At 38.4% G+C, this 17,050-nt stretch overlaps 2 protein-coding genes across 4 annotated transcripts; one reads left to right on the top strand and one right to left on the bottom strand.

Moving 5' to 3' along the window:
* Nucleotides 1–309: 309 nt before the first annotated feature.
* tk1 (thymidine kinase 1, soluble) lies at nt 310–3,358 on the bottom strand. 2 transcript variants are annotated; one of them, XM_008317840.3, is made up of 7 exons: nt 2,865–3,358; nt 2,710–2,741; nt 2,114–2,227; nt 1,742–1,835; nt 1,564–1,653; nt 1,242–1,361; nt 310–547 (listed from the first exon to the last, which is right to left on the bottom strand). In XM_008317840.3, the coding sequence occupies exons 1-7, from the start codon at nt 2,928–2,930 to the stop codon at nt 371–373; spliced, it is 693 nt and encodes a 230-aa protein (XP_008316062.1). In that variant the 5' UTR covers nt 2,931–3,358; the 3' UTR covers nt 310–370. The 2 variants fall into 2 exon arrangements, with proteins under 2 accessions (XP_008316062.1, XP_024914660.1); XM_025058892.1 differs by lacking the exon at nt 2,710–2,741.
* Nucleotides 3,359–5,863: 2,505 nt separating this feature from the next.
* afmid (arylformamidase) lies at nt 5,864–16,622 on the top strand. Of its 2 annotated transcripts, XM_008317839.3 has the most exons (12): nt 5,866–6,019; nt 6,403–6,511; nt 8,238–8,328; nt 8,981–9,085; nt 9,183–9,231; nt 9,311–9,396; nt 10,145–10,217; nt 10,331–10,428; nt 11,239–11,317; nt 13,595–13,730; nt 15,531–15,635; nt 16,137–16,622. In XM_008317839.3, exons 2-12 carry the CDS (start codon nt 6,485–6,487, stop codon nt 16,164–16,166), a joined length of 879 nt encoding a protein of 292 aa, XP_008316061.1. In that variant the 5' UTR covers nt 5,866–6,019; nt 6,403–6,484; the 3' UTR covers nt 16,167–16,622. The 2 variants fall into 2 exon arrangements, with proteins under 2 accessions (XP_016890581.1, XP_008316061.1); XM_017035092.2 differs by lacking the exon at nt 6,403–6,511 and having other exon boundaries at nt 5,864–6,019.
* Nucleotides 16,623–17,050: the final 428 nt, after the last annotated feature.

Raw genomic sequence — 17,050 nt, 5'->3', positions numbered from 1 at the left:
AACGTAGGCACGTAAGTGAGGTGTCTCGACATGCTTGTGCCCTTTATATGTAGTAAACATTAAATATCTCACTCGACATGCTTGTGCCCTTTATATGTAATAAGCATTAAATATCTCATTAGGTTTTCTAAAAGCCATAAGGTAAAAAGGCCTGATTTATCAACCAGCCAATTAATAATGAAATATATTTCCAATAAACACAGAACTAAAACGAGCAATAAAATCTGACATGACAGGACATTTCATTTTCTCCACGTTAAACAAAATAATAGCAATGTGATAAATGAAATACGCCTTTTTCCAAAATGAACTAATGCACACAACTTACACTTAGAAAATGACAACTGAATGTCTTGTAAAGTGATTATATTCACAGATGTATGGAAGAGAAAAGTTTCCTGGGTACTCCACTGTCAAGATGCGTTCCCACGGGGATTTGTTGTGGAGTCTCATTCTTGAAAAAGTAATTTTCTTTCTCCTCCATCAGACCACCATAACATTTTCTACATACAGCCTGATATTTGTCTGCTCCACCTATCACTTCCACCTATGAAATAGACATTAAGGTATCACATGTAAGGAAATATACAAAAAACACTTTTTTACAGGTCTGTTAAAAAAGAAGAAATGTACAGATTAATAGCCAGATCTTGGAATTAGCTGCTTTTAAGCATGATTAGCCTCGACTAGTAACCAGCCAGCGCAATCTTGTGGTTTTTGCATGTGCACGGGTTCTGTGTGAGGAAGCTCAAATAATCACAAACTGGAACGTATGTCAGCTGTGTAAGCTGAATATTTGCTAATTTATAGCATATGTGACAGCAAGGTCAACTGTATGGCAGCCACAATGAGGTCACTCAAAACAGCAAACCTCCTGTCGTCATCATCAGGCCTCACATAACTTAAAACCTTCATTGCTTTTTGTTTAGTTGGGGTTTTATTTCTTAAATGGGGGAATTTTTTTGATTTTCAAGAATTTCCCAAATATGGGATCAATAAAGTTGATCGAACGTTGATTTAATTTTTTGTTTCCTTCAAAGGAAGGTTGTTGACTCAAAGTAAAACAGTAAAAACAAGAATAAGACTGCATTATGATATACAGTCCACCTCATTCGGCCCATGAGTTAAAATTTTAAATCAGATTCATCTTAGGTAAATAGAACTTGACATAATAATTTTGACATCACTTATATATCCTTATTTAATCTTGAATACACACATACAGTATATACAGTATATACCTCTTTCTCCGCACCAAGTCTCTTGGTATATGCAGCTTCTTTATAACACTGCATGCAGACTGCATTAAGCTTCACCACACTCTCTGCCAGTGGCACAAGGTTCAGGATGTTTCCAAATGGCTTAACAGCGCAGAAAACAGCAAGAACATGTGTAATTTCAATACAAAAACATCAGGCCTTAATGGGGCACAAAAGCCGTTGTTTAATGCAGTGCATGCAAATTATTTATAAATTCTGCTCATATCGTCTTTTTTATGGACAAATTATTTCATTAATTCACCTGATGCTCTTTGTCCTAATTATCATTATCACATCATCATACCTTCCTCTGGAAAGTTCCATCCAGTGCAGCTATAATAACAGTTTTTCCTACATTGGCCATCTCCTCACAAAATTCCACTGTATCTGGAAACTGCAGCAATACAGAAGACAATAAGTTAGGACAACACACACAGTTCCACTGAATTAATATTAACCATACTGTCAGTAAATGTACTTACAAACTGTCCTTCATCAATCCCAATAACGCAGGCTTTCAGTGCCAGGTTTCTTACATCTCGTAGACAGTTGGCAGGTACGGCTTCCATTGTGTTCCTGGTGAGATGGACACAATATAAATATAATGTAATATAATTAATAAACTATTTAATTATTTTCTTAGAAAGGCAGCTCATAAAACAGACTCAGACATATTACATGTGGGTTATATATAAACACACTGAGTTTATATACACATCTACACACACACATATATATACTGTACATATACACGCATACATATACTGTTTATATATATATATGTGTTTACAAATATACAGGTTCTACAATGAAAATGTACTTCAAATTGTTAAAAACAATGAAATAAATCATACTTATCATGTGTAGCCATGCCCTTGTCAGAATAGCGTGTGTCTTTTGCATATTTAATCACCAGGCAGACATACTGGGCTATCTGAAAACGCCGCACTCTTCTCATCAGTTCAGTGCTGCAAAATTAATCACAATAATAAGCTGTCATGCTTTTTTATTTATTTTAGAAAGAAATATGCATGCATGTTCTTAACATTACAGGAAATGTGTCACAGTAATATAATTTGATACCAAGAAATGTGTAGAGTGCGGAACAACGGCTGTGACACTTATTTATATTTATTTGGATGCCTCACCGTTACGTGAAAATGTTTGCTTTATTCTGTAATTCAGCTGTAATGCAACAAGTAGGTTAACAGGTTATACGAATCGTAATTTGGCAGGTTTACAGGCAAAAATTTGGAATAGCACTCATTGACTTTCTCAAAGCTACGATAAAATAACTATATTGTTGCATTGTACAATAAGGTACATAAAAGCAATGCAAAGTAAAGTCACAATGACACAAACTTTTGTTGACTAAACAACGCAAGCGACTTGGCGGGACTGTAATGTATTGTTTTGTTCTATGTTGTCTAAGTTTTTAGATAAAACTTGCCTTTTTCCTGAAAACATGGGCCCAAAGATAACCTGCACAAAAAGCGAATGTTAATATTATGTTTCCAAAACAAAACGCAAATTAATCTTTCGGCTTTATGTTCTGCTTAATTCAGTTTACTTTCAACTATTATTTTGTGTATATTTATGACAAACCTGAATTTGTCCTCGAGCTTTCCTCGGTGAGTTCGGGAGAACTTTGGGGAAATTCACGCAGTCCATTTGTTAACTGTAGTGCGAGCGATCCCAAAATAAAGAAATAAACAAAGTAAAACAATTCTTGTCAGTAACGCGTCCGCTAGGAAATGCAGTTGAAATTGGCGCGCCTACGATTCCTGGCGGCTTTATGTGGACAAAAAATACCCAATCGTCGTGGAGCTTCTCAAGGCCAGGCGCGAGGGAGGAGCATGAAACAAGAGTTAAAAAAAAGATAAAGTAATTTAATAAATAATAATAAATGTAATGTATCAAGGCAATAAACCAGAAGACAACGCTATTTGGTTAGCCAGCAGCTTAAAAAAAGAAAAAAGAAAAAAGATTATACGCCTGTTCATAGCGGTGTCCCTTTAATATTATTCCCCGGATGGACGCTAAGGATACTTCGTTTGCCGGAAATGGTCGTATTGCGTCATTGCCGGTGTTCTGTTGGATACCTCGTCAGATTTGTACACCCGTATACAAGTCCGATAGTTAAAGGAATCGGTTTATAGTTTTAAACGCGCTCCACTTTTGACGTGTGAAATCTACCTATTGGATAATATATATCAGATTTATATACACCTAGTTTAATGCACGTATACTTGTGTATAGATATTAGTGATGGGAAGACCGACTCTTTTTACTAATTCGGATCTTTGACTCTCGAACAGTAAAATGAACGAGTCGTTAACGAATTATTTCATTCGTTTTACAGCAGGTGGCGCTTTAGCCCTATTGTGTGCGTTGTAAAGAAGGCTGTGGTTCTCCGACACTAGATACTGAAGGCAACATGGTTTGCTTCCGCTGACAAAGTGCTATAAGCATTTAGACCATGTGAAAACACAAAAAGAAAACACACCACAATGTGAAGATGAATGAGAGCAATAGAGACCCGAGCTCGCTGCCGCGTGACAAATGAAACGAATCTGCGAGAACGAAGCGAAAGATAAGTTCACAGCGAAAGATTAGTTCACGGCGAAATAGTTCACAGGGAGTGATTCGTTCATAGTGAAATATTAGTTCACAGCAAAAGATTAGTCCACAGTGATTCGTTTGCAATGAAAGATTAGTTCACAGTGAACAATTAGTTCACAGAGAGTTTGCAGTGAGTGATTTGTGAGTGATTCGTGAGTTCAATAAGAACTAATCTTTCATATGACTCGGGAGTCACGAGTCCCGAATCTTTCACGTTACTCAGGAGGCACGAGTCATGAAAGATTTGTTCATATTGAACGAATCACTCGCGAACGACACATCACTAATATATACTATATATGTACATATTTATACTAAGAAATGGGAAATGTGGAGAACTCTATATACATATTTGTTTATACTCAGTTTATATCAACAATAACATGTAGAGCCGAGCAAAAATCACACACTGAGCAAGCGCTTTATCTACTCTGTGCTGAAAACGATTAATGATTAATAAAGCCTGCTCTGCTGCCATCTAGTGACCAAAGGGTTGTTCATCGTTCAAGCATGAATATGCCATGACACCTCACCTGTTTTAATGAATGTTAAGGACACCCCCTACACCTCCATTGAGAAGCACTGCTTTATACAGACGGTTTTCAAATTTACCATTGTCAAAGTGTCAAATGTCAACTCTCTCCTACATCTTCTTGTGTGCTCATACATTTGCTCACGAGAACATGTATCAGACAGACATATTCTTATTGCCATTATAAATATAAATATTAAGTTCTCAGGTGGAAACATGCATTTCCATTAGTCCATAAAAATCCAAACTCTTAATAATAATCATCCTCCTTAATAGTCATAGTCCCTCTCCTTCCCTTTCTTGCAGTAGCAGAGTTTTTCTTTTAGAAGGCCGTCTGACTCAGTGCTGCCATCTACCTCAGGACACATGCATAAACATATATACAAATATATATGTAAATTTGCGTTTACAGTCTTGATATTTACAATTTTGTATCACTATACATTCCTTTGTTGATTTTTTTTTTTTTTTTTTGCTTTTTGATGTGATGTATTGTTTTGTGATAATGTGTACCTTGTTTGTTTTGCTTATTTTTTTATAATTTAAAAATGTCTTAATTCTTGGTGGAAAACATGGTTCTTTTTTTGGTTTCTGATCACTCAAAAGATTTCTTGTTCACATCTGACACTTAAATCACTTCAGTCTGTGTTTTTGACGTGTTTAAAAAAAGCTGATATCGGGTTGAAAGATTTTTATATTTTGACTCAGGAGCAAAAGAAACATTTATTGCATCTCATGCATTCGAGAATAATCTTACATGTAGTTTATATAGCAACATTTATTATCCATTTCCTCAAAACACTGTACAACAACTTGAATATTTACTGACATTTTACATTTTCTGTGCATATCTGTGCCATACACACCAGACTTCCCATTCTGAAAAAAATTCAGCGAGGACACCAAAAGGCAGGAAGGATGTAACGGAGTAAGACTATTGTTTCTTTTTCATAAATCTACTCAAGTACAAGCAAAAAGTATAGTTATTTAAAACTACTCCTAGAAGTATTTTATGTCTTTATGAGTATTTCCTCATAAAGACAAAAAGAACACTTTAATAAAGTGGGATGAATTAAAAGCTCATTAGTGTTACAAGGAAAAACAAAAAATCATTAGCAGAGTTTGTAAAGAGGTTTTTTTTGTTTTGTTTTGTTTTTTTACCATTCTAAGGCCTAAGCCATGGTTGAAAAGTCAAACAAGCTCTTTCGCCACCTGACCTAAAAACATAAGAATAACTATTATGACTATATGTTTATATATATATATACATATGGTGCACATTGTGAGCTCTATAGGCCATAAGATGAACCCGATTATTGTTTCATCTCGCTCCGACGTCTAGGAACTACACGATCTCAACTTCATAAATTTTATAAAGAACTAGCGCCTTCGGGGCGCAATAAGAATTTGGTGCGCGAGCGGTGGCACGGTTAGACATGTGATCGAACGTCAACACTTCCGGCAACATGACTTCCTCAGGGGTTCTACTTAACGTTACCGATAGAGAGGAATTCTCCCAAAAGTCTTCTAAAGTGGGCCAAATGGATTCTAAACAGTGCTTTATCCATAGCCTGCACGGAGAACCATGAGGAAAATTGTCCATAAGGTGAACATGTTAAGTCATTTTGATCAAGTAAAGGAAGTAATCAATGACAAGGACCATTTGTTTATTCATTCGTTCATTTATTAGCTCCTAACTAAACACAACACCTATCAATCATAAATAACTTTATTAAAACATATATACATACAGTATGTACAATATATAAAACAATACAAAACAGCATAAGAAAATGAATGGTAATATTAACCATGCAACCACTGCAATACAACTCTGAGGCCACACATGAAATGTTAGTCTTCACTGTCAGTTGTCAAACTCCTTTTTCTAGATTTCATGTTTGTTTGTTTGATGAACAAACACGACCACTCCTTACCGAGAAGTTATAAATCGAGTCTTTTGCTTCATGCGTTGTTGTTGCGATACAGATTCAACGTAAAGTTGAAAGTCCAAGGCGTTGAGTAACACTCGTGTTGGGTTCAACTTTTAAAACACTGAAAAGACAAAACAATGCACTGGACAGAAATGAGCCACGAGGTGAGTACATTTTACGCAGTTATTGTGTTTAATACTTCTTGTTGTAATTTGGTCGCAACATGTATACCGTAACCTTTATCAAGAAAAGCTAAGCTAAGTTTGGTCCAATGATAATAGGGATTTATGAACACCACAGACCGACCGAGACCTTAAAAACAATATATAAATTTATATATATGTTGTTTGTTTGTTCTGTTTTGTTTTCCATGACGATAAATTGTGACTGAATATGTGACGTCAGTGGTGAATTTAAGGCCTGGTGTTTACGTAGCCTCTTTATAATGACACGCTTTAAGATGTACACGTGGCACTATATGTATCGTCATATTTAATATTTATCTAACCATGAAAACATGGTTAATTTATTACATTTTAGTTGGGTATTGACAATTTTTAATATTGTAGTTTTTTGGTGGTGTAATGGATAGAGGAGAAGTGCAAAGTTATTATGTAAAAAAATGTTTTTTAAACAGTTCCTAAAAGAAATTTTCAAACCGCATCCTAAAATTGTCATCTCAAAATATGGAAATAGTTATCTTTGTGCTTTGTTTTTTTACCCTGTTTATATTTATTCACTAAAGTCATCGTGATAACATGTTTCATTGCTTGTTTGTTGACATAAGAATATTTATATGTATATGTAAATATATACATATATATATATATATATATATGAATATATATATATACACACATGTATGTGCAAACTTAGCCAGCCACGAGGGTACACGAAGCCGTGTTTTATAGTGCCGGTCCCAAGCACCGGTTTGTATGAGGAAGTCAGGAGTGGCAGAGAAGTATGTTAGTTTGGTGCAGGACATGTATGAGGACATAGTACAACAGTAGTGAGGTGTGCTGTTGGAAAAGACAGAAGACTTCAAGGTGGAGGTGTGACTAGGATCCCTGAGCCCCTTCTTGTTTGCTTTGGATTGATGAGATGCATTGATGGATGCAGTGAGGGAGGACATGCAGATAGTTGGAGTCAGAGTAGAAGATACAGAGAACAGGGAGAGATGGAAATCAATGATTCGCTGTGGCAACCCCTGAAACAAAACAAATCAAAAGTGGACTTGGCAACTATTGATGTAAAATGTCCCAAATCTATTTAGTTACAGAGTTCTGTTAGGCAGATGGACGTGAACATTTCTCAAACAAGACGTTTCATCTCTCATCCTAAGAGGCTTCTTCGGTTCTAACTTTCACATCCAGTTGCCTAACAGAACTCTTGACCAGGATCTGGATGACTGAGAGTCTTCATAGTTAACTTTAAGAATAGCATGGCATGGCATTTTCATCCACTTATCCATTACCGGGTATTACCGGGAATAGCAGTCTCTATGACCTCCACCGTACCAACCCCCCTGAACCTTCCTGCGGGTGGTGCGGAGTTCCTCACCAATGACAGTGACATTGGCTCTGGGCCAAAGCGAGCACACATCTAATTAGGTTGTATGTGGCCCGTGAACCAACATTTTTCAGGTTCTTCTTGTTTTTCTGTCAAAATTAGTTTTTTGACACATCTGCTGTAGACATTCTATTTCACAGACTTTAGACTTTATTTCGGCAGTGACAGGACACAACAATGTTTTTTTATGATTGTAAAGTCGTTGCTTGGTTTAGGCACAATTTTTTTTGTTTTGTTTCTGGTCCCATTTAGAGGTAACACATGTAGAGATCTCATGATTAAACACACACAAACAATCAGTGGTATCTCTCCATCTGACAGGAGCTGGAGAGGCAGATGTCACCGAGCCACTGGTCCCACAGGATGTCAGCAGACGATGTGATCAACGCTCATGTAAAGACATTAAAGGAAGGTCAGTCTATTAGTATATTAATCCAAAATTAATTTGCTAGACAAAGCTCAGGGCAGGGTGTCGAAAACCAGAATTTCCAGTTGTCATTTGTGTGAAGAGAAAACACACACACTTTCATTCAAATGAAGCTGAAACATCGGGAAAGCTGGGGGTGTTAAACATATGGCCCGTGTGCTAAAACACACGGGTTTCGGGCGGTTTCAGTCCAGTGCCTTTATTTTTGAATTTTGAAAATACACAAACACTTCATGTTCAGGAAATATTTTTGTAAAATTATATTGCATGAAATATAAAGATACAAAAAATGAAATATATATAAATCATTTCCATTTATATACAATGAAAAGACTAGACATTTGATGTTCAAACTAGGACTGGGAGCAGCATAACTTTGATTAGATAATTCAGAATAGAGAAATAATACATTAAGAAATATCCATCCATCCAACACATTCCAGCCCTATAGGTGGTGGTAGGGCAATGCTGTTGTTGCCTATTTGGAAAGATTTTGGTGTACATAATGACCTTTAAAAAACATTTAAAAAAATAGAACCTATTCTATTCTAATATTTAAATTAAGAAGCGTTAATCATTAGTTAGCATTGCCCCGCATTCATCTTAAAGGGTTAACACAATTTAATCTGTTCTACAGGTACGGAACAAGCCGGTGCTTTGGTCCAGACACTTCTAAATGTGTCATACGGTGAAGGGGATGGTGAGAAACTAGATGTCTACATATGCGGCAAAACGCTTCTAGGTATTTACATTTTTTTTTGCTGTTATAACACACAAGTAGCATTCTGGTACATTATTATGATTCAGCATCATAGCATGACTCTTTTTTTTTTTCTTAGATGTTCCTCTTGTTATTTACCTACATGGTGGATACTGGCAGTTTTTCAGGTATGAGTAAATGACCCTGTATGGCAGTGTAGACCAAACCTCTGAGGTATTCTCACACTGTTGTATGTTTCTCTCAAAGTAAGGAGGAGTCCGGATTCATGGCTGTCCCTCTAATCAGTAGAGATGTAGTAGTGGTTGCGGTCGACTACGACATAGCACCCAAAGGTAAGCTTTCCAGTTCTACGCATATAACACATAATTTCAAATCATTAGTATTCCTAATAAAAGTATTGAATGATAAATTCCCAATGTGTTATTTAAAAAAATGCAGCTGAACTGAAGGCAGATGTCTGAAATGTTGGGTTTAAAAAATGTTGAGGACAGATGAGCTAGACCAGGCGTGCGCAAACCATTTGAGTCGCGGGCCGCAATTGGCCCTAAATAAATATTAACTAACACATCCTGACCTCAGCAAACCACGCTGGATGAGACATTTGCAGCGAAGTTTCCATTACACTTTTGACATGCTAAAAAACAACCAGATATTTTAATATGTAACGATATTTATCATTACAGCCTTTGCTAACACCTATTAATATACACAAACCAATGCTACATGTTGTTCACTTATAAAACATGGGTAAAGTGAAAACCCCATACTGTTCACAGTATGCAGAAAAAAAACTAGAAGTGGCATGTCATAGTTGCCAGTCATACCCAACCCCATACTGTTCACAGTATGCAGAAATAAAACTAGAAGTGGCATGACTGCCTTTGCAAGATTAGATTGAATGCATTTTAAAGAATTAACTACATTGAACGAGCGAGTCAAATCAAATCATATCAGTCTCATTCATAAGGTCCCAAACCTTATGAATGAGACTGATAGGATAACGTAAGTTGCCAGTCATACCCGGCTGTAGGCCTCAAAACCTTGTCCATTTGCCTGTGACTTTACAATTCCTTTTTTTAGGCAACATCGACCTGATGGTATGTCAGGTACGCAGGAGTGTTGTGTCTGTCATCAAGCAGTTTCCTCATATCAGGTATTTCATCCAGGTTTATTTTTCCCCATGTAATATACCACAAGGATTTTCTCTCTCAAACAAATCTGTTCCTGAATTTTCCATATATCTGTATGTCTGGATTCCTCACTTAGCGGGGTGTACATCTGTGGACACTCTGCCGGGGCTCACCTGACTGCAATGGTTCTATCCACTGACTGGTCCCAATATGGTATCACTCCTCAAATCAAAGGTGATTAAAAAAAAAAGTGAATCATGATAAAATATGCACGTTTTGTTTCACAGTGTTTTAAATGCATACTGTAAAGACACAATGTTTTTGGATTTTTTTTGGATTTCACATTTCACTTTATATTACTGTACGGTATTAATTAATATTGTACATACATATATATGTTAAACAATATTACAATATTTTAGAATTATACAAACTGCAATGCGGTTTTATCTTTTAGTTCACACTGTACATTCAATGTAAGTAAACCAAAAGTAGACATACTGTGTATAGATGCAGAGTGGAACCACAGTCCAACTTTCTGCTGCTCCCAAGAGTCATTTAACGACATTGACCAACTTTACTTCACTGAGGAATAGGCATAAGTGAACCTTCAATATTGAATGGAAACATTGCCTTAAGGTCTGCTTTTTGGGACAACTACGGTTTCCAGAAAACTATCATATTTCCCGGATTATATGTTGCTTTGGAGTATAAGTCGCACGAGCTAGCTAGAGTGCCCCCCAACCAAACGATGAAAAAAGTGCGATTTATAGTCCGGAAAATACGGTACTTTTCCGGTAATCTACAGTAGCAATAGAGAAAGGCATTTAAATAAACCGGACAACAAGCCCTATCATTAATTAGAAATTCGAAACACGCGTCATCTGACTGTGTATGACAGGTTGGGGCAGTCAAAAAATATTTATATGTATCCTATATTCTTATCAAACTTTAGTGTTTCATACAGTTTTCTGAAGGAACAGACGATTAGAAATAATACATTGTCCAAGGTTTTTTCACACCGTTTTCAATATTGTTTTATAGGGGCTCTCTTGGTCAGTGGCATCTATGACCTTCTGCCCATCTTGTCAACTTATGTCAATGAGCCTCTGAAGATGACTGAGTAAGTGACTTGACTGCAGTTATTCCAGTGAAAGAGTTGTCTGTAACTATGGACATTTTGTCATCGAAATTGGTGTCTCAGAAGCAGACACCAAAGGGAAGGTGTAAAAATTGAATTGCGTTTGAACACAGAATTATATTAATAGAGCAGGGACAGTGGGCTGAAGCTCATCAACTCATGTTTCGATCCAACAGACAAGCTACTCTAGTGTAGAAATTCGTCCAAAGCAAACGTCCGTTGACAAATTTGCAGCTTCATTTCTCTGTTGAAGTTTGTTTTTCCTCTTGAAGTTAATTTTCCTCACAAGGAACTTCAGTTTGTTCTCTATGTGCCTTTATAACTTACAGGCTCATCAGGGTGCCCTTTTCGACATCCTAAACTGGGGCTGTGAGGTTTTGTCCCATAAATTATAACAAATAATCTTCATGTGGGAAAAGGCTGACTCACATAAGTAAGTAAAGCCAAATAATCAAGGAGGTAACACATTTCCTCAGGCAGGGGTATTTTTTCCCTCTGTGAGTTAGTTCCAGACAACTGTCCATTAGCCCTGGATTTAAGCTGAATCTAATATTAATATTCAGCTTGTAGTGTCAGAATCTCATCCTCCACTTCAGAAAGGTTCAGGCGAAACAGTGTTTCAGTTTTTGATGCCACGGGGCATGAATCAACCTCTGCATCGTCCCGAAGAAGGTAGCTCATGAATGTAGCGACTCGCTCCAGTTAAACGAAATCTTGAAAGTGTTTGTCAAACACTGACAGGCAGTTCTCAATCTGAGAATTTTTTTTGTTTGAAACAATTAACCAAGCTGATCATATTGATCACGGTTTTTGTAAGTGTTTGTCAAACACTGACAGGCAGTTTATTGATCAAGGTTTTTGTCTTTTCCTTGCAGCTCTACATTAAGGTCATTTAACACGTTTGTCAGATGCCAAGTCTAGCAGCCACTGGTCGTCATTTAGTTGGTTGTATTCTGTATGTTTAGCTATATGGAAAAAAACTCCTTAATATCCAGAGAGAACTCTCGAAATCTTTGCAGGAATTTCCCTTGACTACGTCGTCTCACGTCAGTGTGTAGCAACAACTCAATAAAAACAACTAAAAATGTGTTAGCAGTCAGCCTTCTCCAGATGTGCTCTTTGAAGAAATTTGGCTCGAATGGAACAGGCGATCTTCGTTGCCATATCCAGTATCTTTTTGCATAATGCTTGTTGGTCTATTATGCAGTTATAATTGAGGGAAGTCTGGGAAAGTAACGATTTGATGACTCACCAGGAATGATGCTTTGATGGCTGCCTTCTCTTTTCTGGTCAACCGTGAGAAAAATGACTGCCGTCCGGATAAGTGGAAGAGGTCCTCACCTTTCTGTTTCTCGCTTGCTTTCCAGAGGGAAGTCAGTGTTGTAGTTTTCATGAACAGTCCGGAAATGGTAGATTGGCAGATGAGGCAACGCATTTGAAATATGACATTGTAAAATTGTAAGTCCTCCTCCCATTCTGCATGGAAACGGTAGGTTTTTAGCTTCTTACTTGGTCCATCTCATCCACTTCCATTTTTGTACCCTTTCTTGAGTTTAAAAGAAATACATTGGAGGCAAAGTAGACAACAAGAGTTTTTTGGCGTGCTTGTATACAAGTGTGATGACCCATGTGTTATTTGAAGTGCATTTGCCTCATCTGTAAGTCTACCATTGCTATTTCAAAGAATACAAATACTACTTTTCAGAGACCCGAGGAAAAAAAAAATCACCACCAAAGCATCGTTCTGGCTGACTTACTTAATCGTTAAACACCATAAATCGTTTCAAGGCGAAGACGTGTTAAAATGGGCATTGAACGATGAAGCTGATGAGTCGTGTGGCAAACTCTGTTGTGGGTAATGAAAATTTGGTTTTAATGAACAGAACTATGTGAAGGATTATGTGTGGGCTTTTGTCTTTGCTTTCGTAGGTGAAATGTTTTTTTTTTTCCCCCAATGCATAGAAAGCAATAATCTGATAAATGACCAGATAAACCACAAAGACTGCATTGATATCTTATTTGATTATTTATGTTTTCTATGACAGTACTATAGATACTGTACAGTGCTGATGACCACTCAAAGCTCTTTACACTACAGGTTTTGCCATAAACCTCAGGCCTACTAACTCTGGAATCAAACTCATCGCCCCTGACAAGACATGACAACTGCGTGACCTACTGCGCCACAGCCTTCAAGATTCCAACTGTGGCAGTTTTCCAGTGTCTTAAAATGTTTCTCGTGGTTGCAACTCTTTGCAGGGAGGACGCAGTGAGGAACAGTCCCAGTCTGTTGGTCCCCCAGCTTAAACTCTCCTTGTCCAGTTGCCAAATTGTTGTGGCCTTTGCTGAGAATGATTCACCAGAGTTCCGTAGGCAGTCAGTGGAATATTACAATGTAAGTGTAGCACACGGACAGTATACGTTGTTGATTTATGTAATATTGAAAGTTGTCTTGTCTATCTTGTTTGTTGGATATACAAGGAAGTATGACTTTTGCTCTGGTAAACAAACAGAGACATTTACCCCGAAACCTGTTGGACACGATTTGAGCGGTAACTCTACAAACACAATAAATGTAAATGGAACAAGAACACGCACCTTAATATCAGGTGGCACAAATGGAGCATTGCATGAACGCAAATGAATAGCTGTTTAGGCAACAACGCTCTGTGTCATCCAATTAGCAACAAGTTTGTGCCATAATCACTTCCCTTACACAGTTACAGAGAGAAGTTTGAGAACAATGGAGAAAAGCTTATCATTGCTGGCATCAACACGATGTTCAACAGTCTCTTTATGACTATCATGACTATCAGTGCTATCATGACTATCGCTGCCTCTGCGCAGTCCCTCAGTCCTCTCTTAGTCCCGGCTCCTACTAATATAAGGAGAAGCCCGATTACGGGACCCGTGTCAGTGGCTGCACCTGCATGGGCCCTGCCACAACATCCAGAGACTTGAGGTACTCAGGGCGGATCTCATCCACCCCCGGCGCCTTTCCACCGAGCAGCTTTTTGAATGCCTCGGTGACCTCAGCGCAGGAGATGGGAGGATCAGCTGCTGAGTCCTCAGCCTCAGCTCCCTCCGCGGAAGGCGTGTCAGTGGGATTGAGGAGATCCTCGAAATATTCCTTCTGCTTCTCCCTCCTGAGGCGCCGGATGTTCTTCCCAATCACGCCCCTACAGGTGTCACTGTCGCTGCCCACATGAGCGTTGAAGTCCCCCAACAGGACGATGGAATCCCCGGGAGGAGCACTGTCCAGTACCCCTCCCAGTGCCTGCAAGAAGGCCGGGTAGTCTACACTCCTATTCGGCCCGTAGGCCGAAACAACAGTGAGGCACCTGTCCCTGACCTGAAGGCGCAGGGAAGCGACCCTCTCGCTTAGTGGGGAGAACTCCAACACAGGACTGGCAAGCTGGGGGGCGATAAGTAAGCCTACGCCAGCACGCCGCCTCTCACCGCGAGCAACCCCAGCCTCTCTCAAGGAGTTGGGTCCCAGAGCCCAGACTGTGCTTAGAGGTGAGCCCGATTATATCTAATCGTATCGCTCGACCTCCCGCACGAGCTCAGTCTCTTTTCCCCCCCAGCGAGGTGACATTCCATGTCCCCATAGCCCGAGTGGTTGTCCAGGGATTGGGACGTCAGGGTCTCCGCCCACAACCGCCACCCAAATCACAAGGCACCGGCCCCTTGTGGGCCTTCCTGCGGGTGGTAGGCCCACTGGAAAGCGGGCTCACGACGCTTGTTCGGGCTGAGCCCGACCGGGTCCCGTGAGCAAGGACCCGGCCACCAGGCGCTCGCCTGCGAGCCCCAACCCCGGGCCTGGCTCCAGGGTGGGGCCCCGGTGACGTCAATCCGGGCGAGGTGAACCTCTTCGATTTTGTCGGGGGGATCGAGGGGTTTATTAGAAACATCTACCAGTAATTACAAGACAGAAACCAGCTGTCATACAATCTTACAAAACATGGCTGAACTTTTATTAAGACTGATTGTCGGTTTCCAGCTAGAGTTCAAAACTACTCAGTCCCATGTCTTTTACCAAGCGGGCATGTTGCCCACATGTGTAGTAACGTGTGTAAAAATAGAATAGTGTGAACAGTGTTTTAATGTATTTAAAACAACATTGAAAGTTATTTCAAAAATCCATTTTTATATCTTAATATATTGTTTATTATCTGTTTCCTCATCCTTCAAGAAATTAAAAGAATCAGAAATAAGTGTCACCATGGAGGATGTGCCCAACACAGACCACTTCAATGTCATTGAACAGCTGGTCGATGGAGAGTACTGCCTAACAAAGGTACGCATACACATCATATCCTACGTACAGGAAAATACACTTGCACATAATGCAGATTGTATTTTGCATCATCTGTGAAATAAGTATAATGCTAAGGTGAAAAATATTGTTTTGAAAGTCAAAGGTACAAAAAAAAAGAAATGGGCTAGAACCAATTTCGTAGCTAAACATACAATTAAGCTGTTAAAATGATTGCAACTACTATCATCTTGATTGATCTGAACATGATGTTTTTGTATGTGGTCAAATGAAGTTGAAAACTTGTTCAGATCATGAACAGGTTTGTATGTGGTCAAATGAAGTTGAAAAGTAGGTGGGAGTTTAAACTTGTTCAGATCATGAACAGATACAAATTCAACTTGTAGTGTAAAATCAATTGGAGCATTTGCTAATGGTTTTCTGTCTGGTGGACAGTGGTATACCATAGAGTATTACAGTAGAGTAAGCATGGTAGGTTCGTGAAACAGCCACTTGATATAAACTTTTATTTGTTTTTTACAGCTCCTGGTGAAGATGATGGGAAAGAGCTAAGGTGTCTTTCTGCCTTACTCCATCACATACCCTTATCAACTTGCATCATTCACCCACCAACATGCAAAGATGATCACTGAAATATAATGTCAAGAAGGGTTGAGCTTATAAACAAGGATCAACATGAATTAAAGCATAACTATGAAATATAAAAAAATGAGATGTCATTTGACCGAAATGTAATTATTTCTATTTACTGGTAACGTGGCGGAGCATAAGAAAAGCCAGTGGCTGTTAAAGGAAGGGAAACGTACATAAATGTCAACTCTGCAACACACCGGATCATGTGGATTAGGGGGCGCCCAATACGTCGATCGTGTTCTACCAGTCGATCGCCAAGGTAGTGTGGGTTTATCGGAAGGCATTTATACTGTATAATTTAGATTATTATTTCATTATTATGTAAATCATTTTGGATCAGGACTGTAAATATGGCTTATATGTCAGCCTATCATCCATCCCAACTAAAAAAAATGTGTCACTTGAATGATGTTTACAAGGCAGAATCTGCAAACAAATTTTAGCCCTTGTTTTTTTTTCCTTTCTTTTAAACTTAAGTAAAGGTATAAAAATGAGTGGGGGAGCTGTACCAAATAGGAAGCCAAAAATGTATATCTTCCATACGGAATGGGAGGAGAACTTTTTTTTTTTTTTTTACTATGTCATTTTTTAAGTAAGTTTGCCTCCTCCTTAACCAGTCTCAAATTAATAACACGATCAGTCTCATTAAAGTTATCTTTTAATTGTTATTTCATCCTACTAACATAGCAATAATGTATAACAATAAAGTATTACAAATATACTAAAAATCAATAGTACTCAATAACAATTAAATATCTGAAGGATTTTTAAGAGTTCTTGGCAAATTGGGTGGCTTCAATGAA

The sequence above is a fragment of the Cynoglossus semilaevis genome, chromosome 9, assembly GCF_000523025.1.
Source record: "Cynoglossus semilaevis isolate Cse_v1.0 chromosome 9, Cse_v1.0, whole genome shotgun sequence".
NCBI classification, from domain to species: Eukaryota; Metazoa; Chordata; class Actinopteri; order Pleuronectiformes; family Cynoglossidae; genus Cynoglossus; species Cynoglossus semilaevis.
This window is presented reverse-complemented; position numbering and strand designations above follow the sequence as displayed.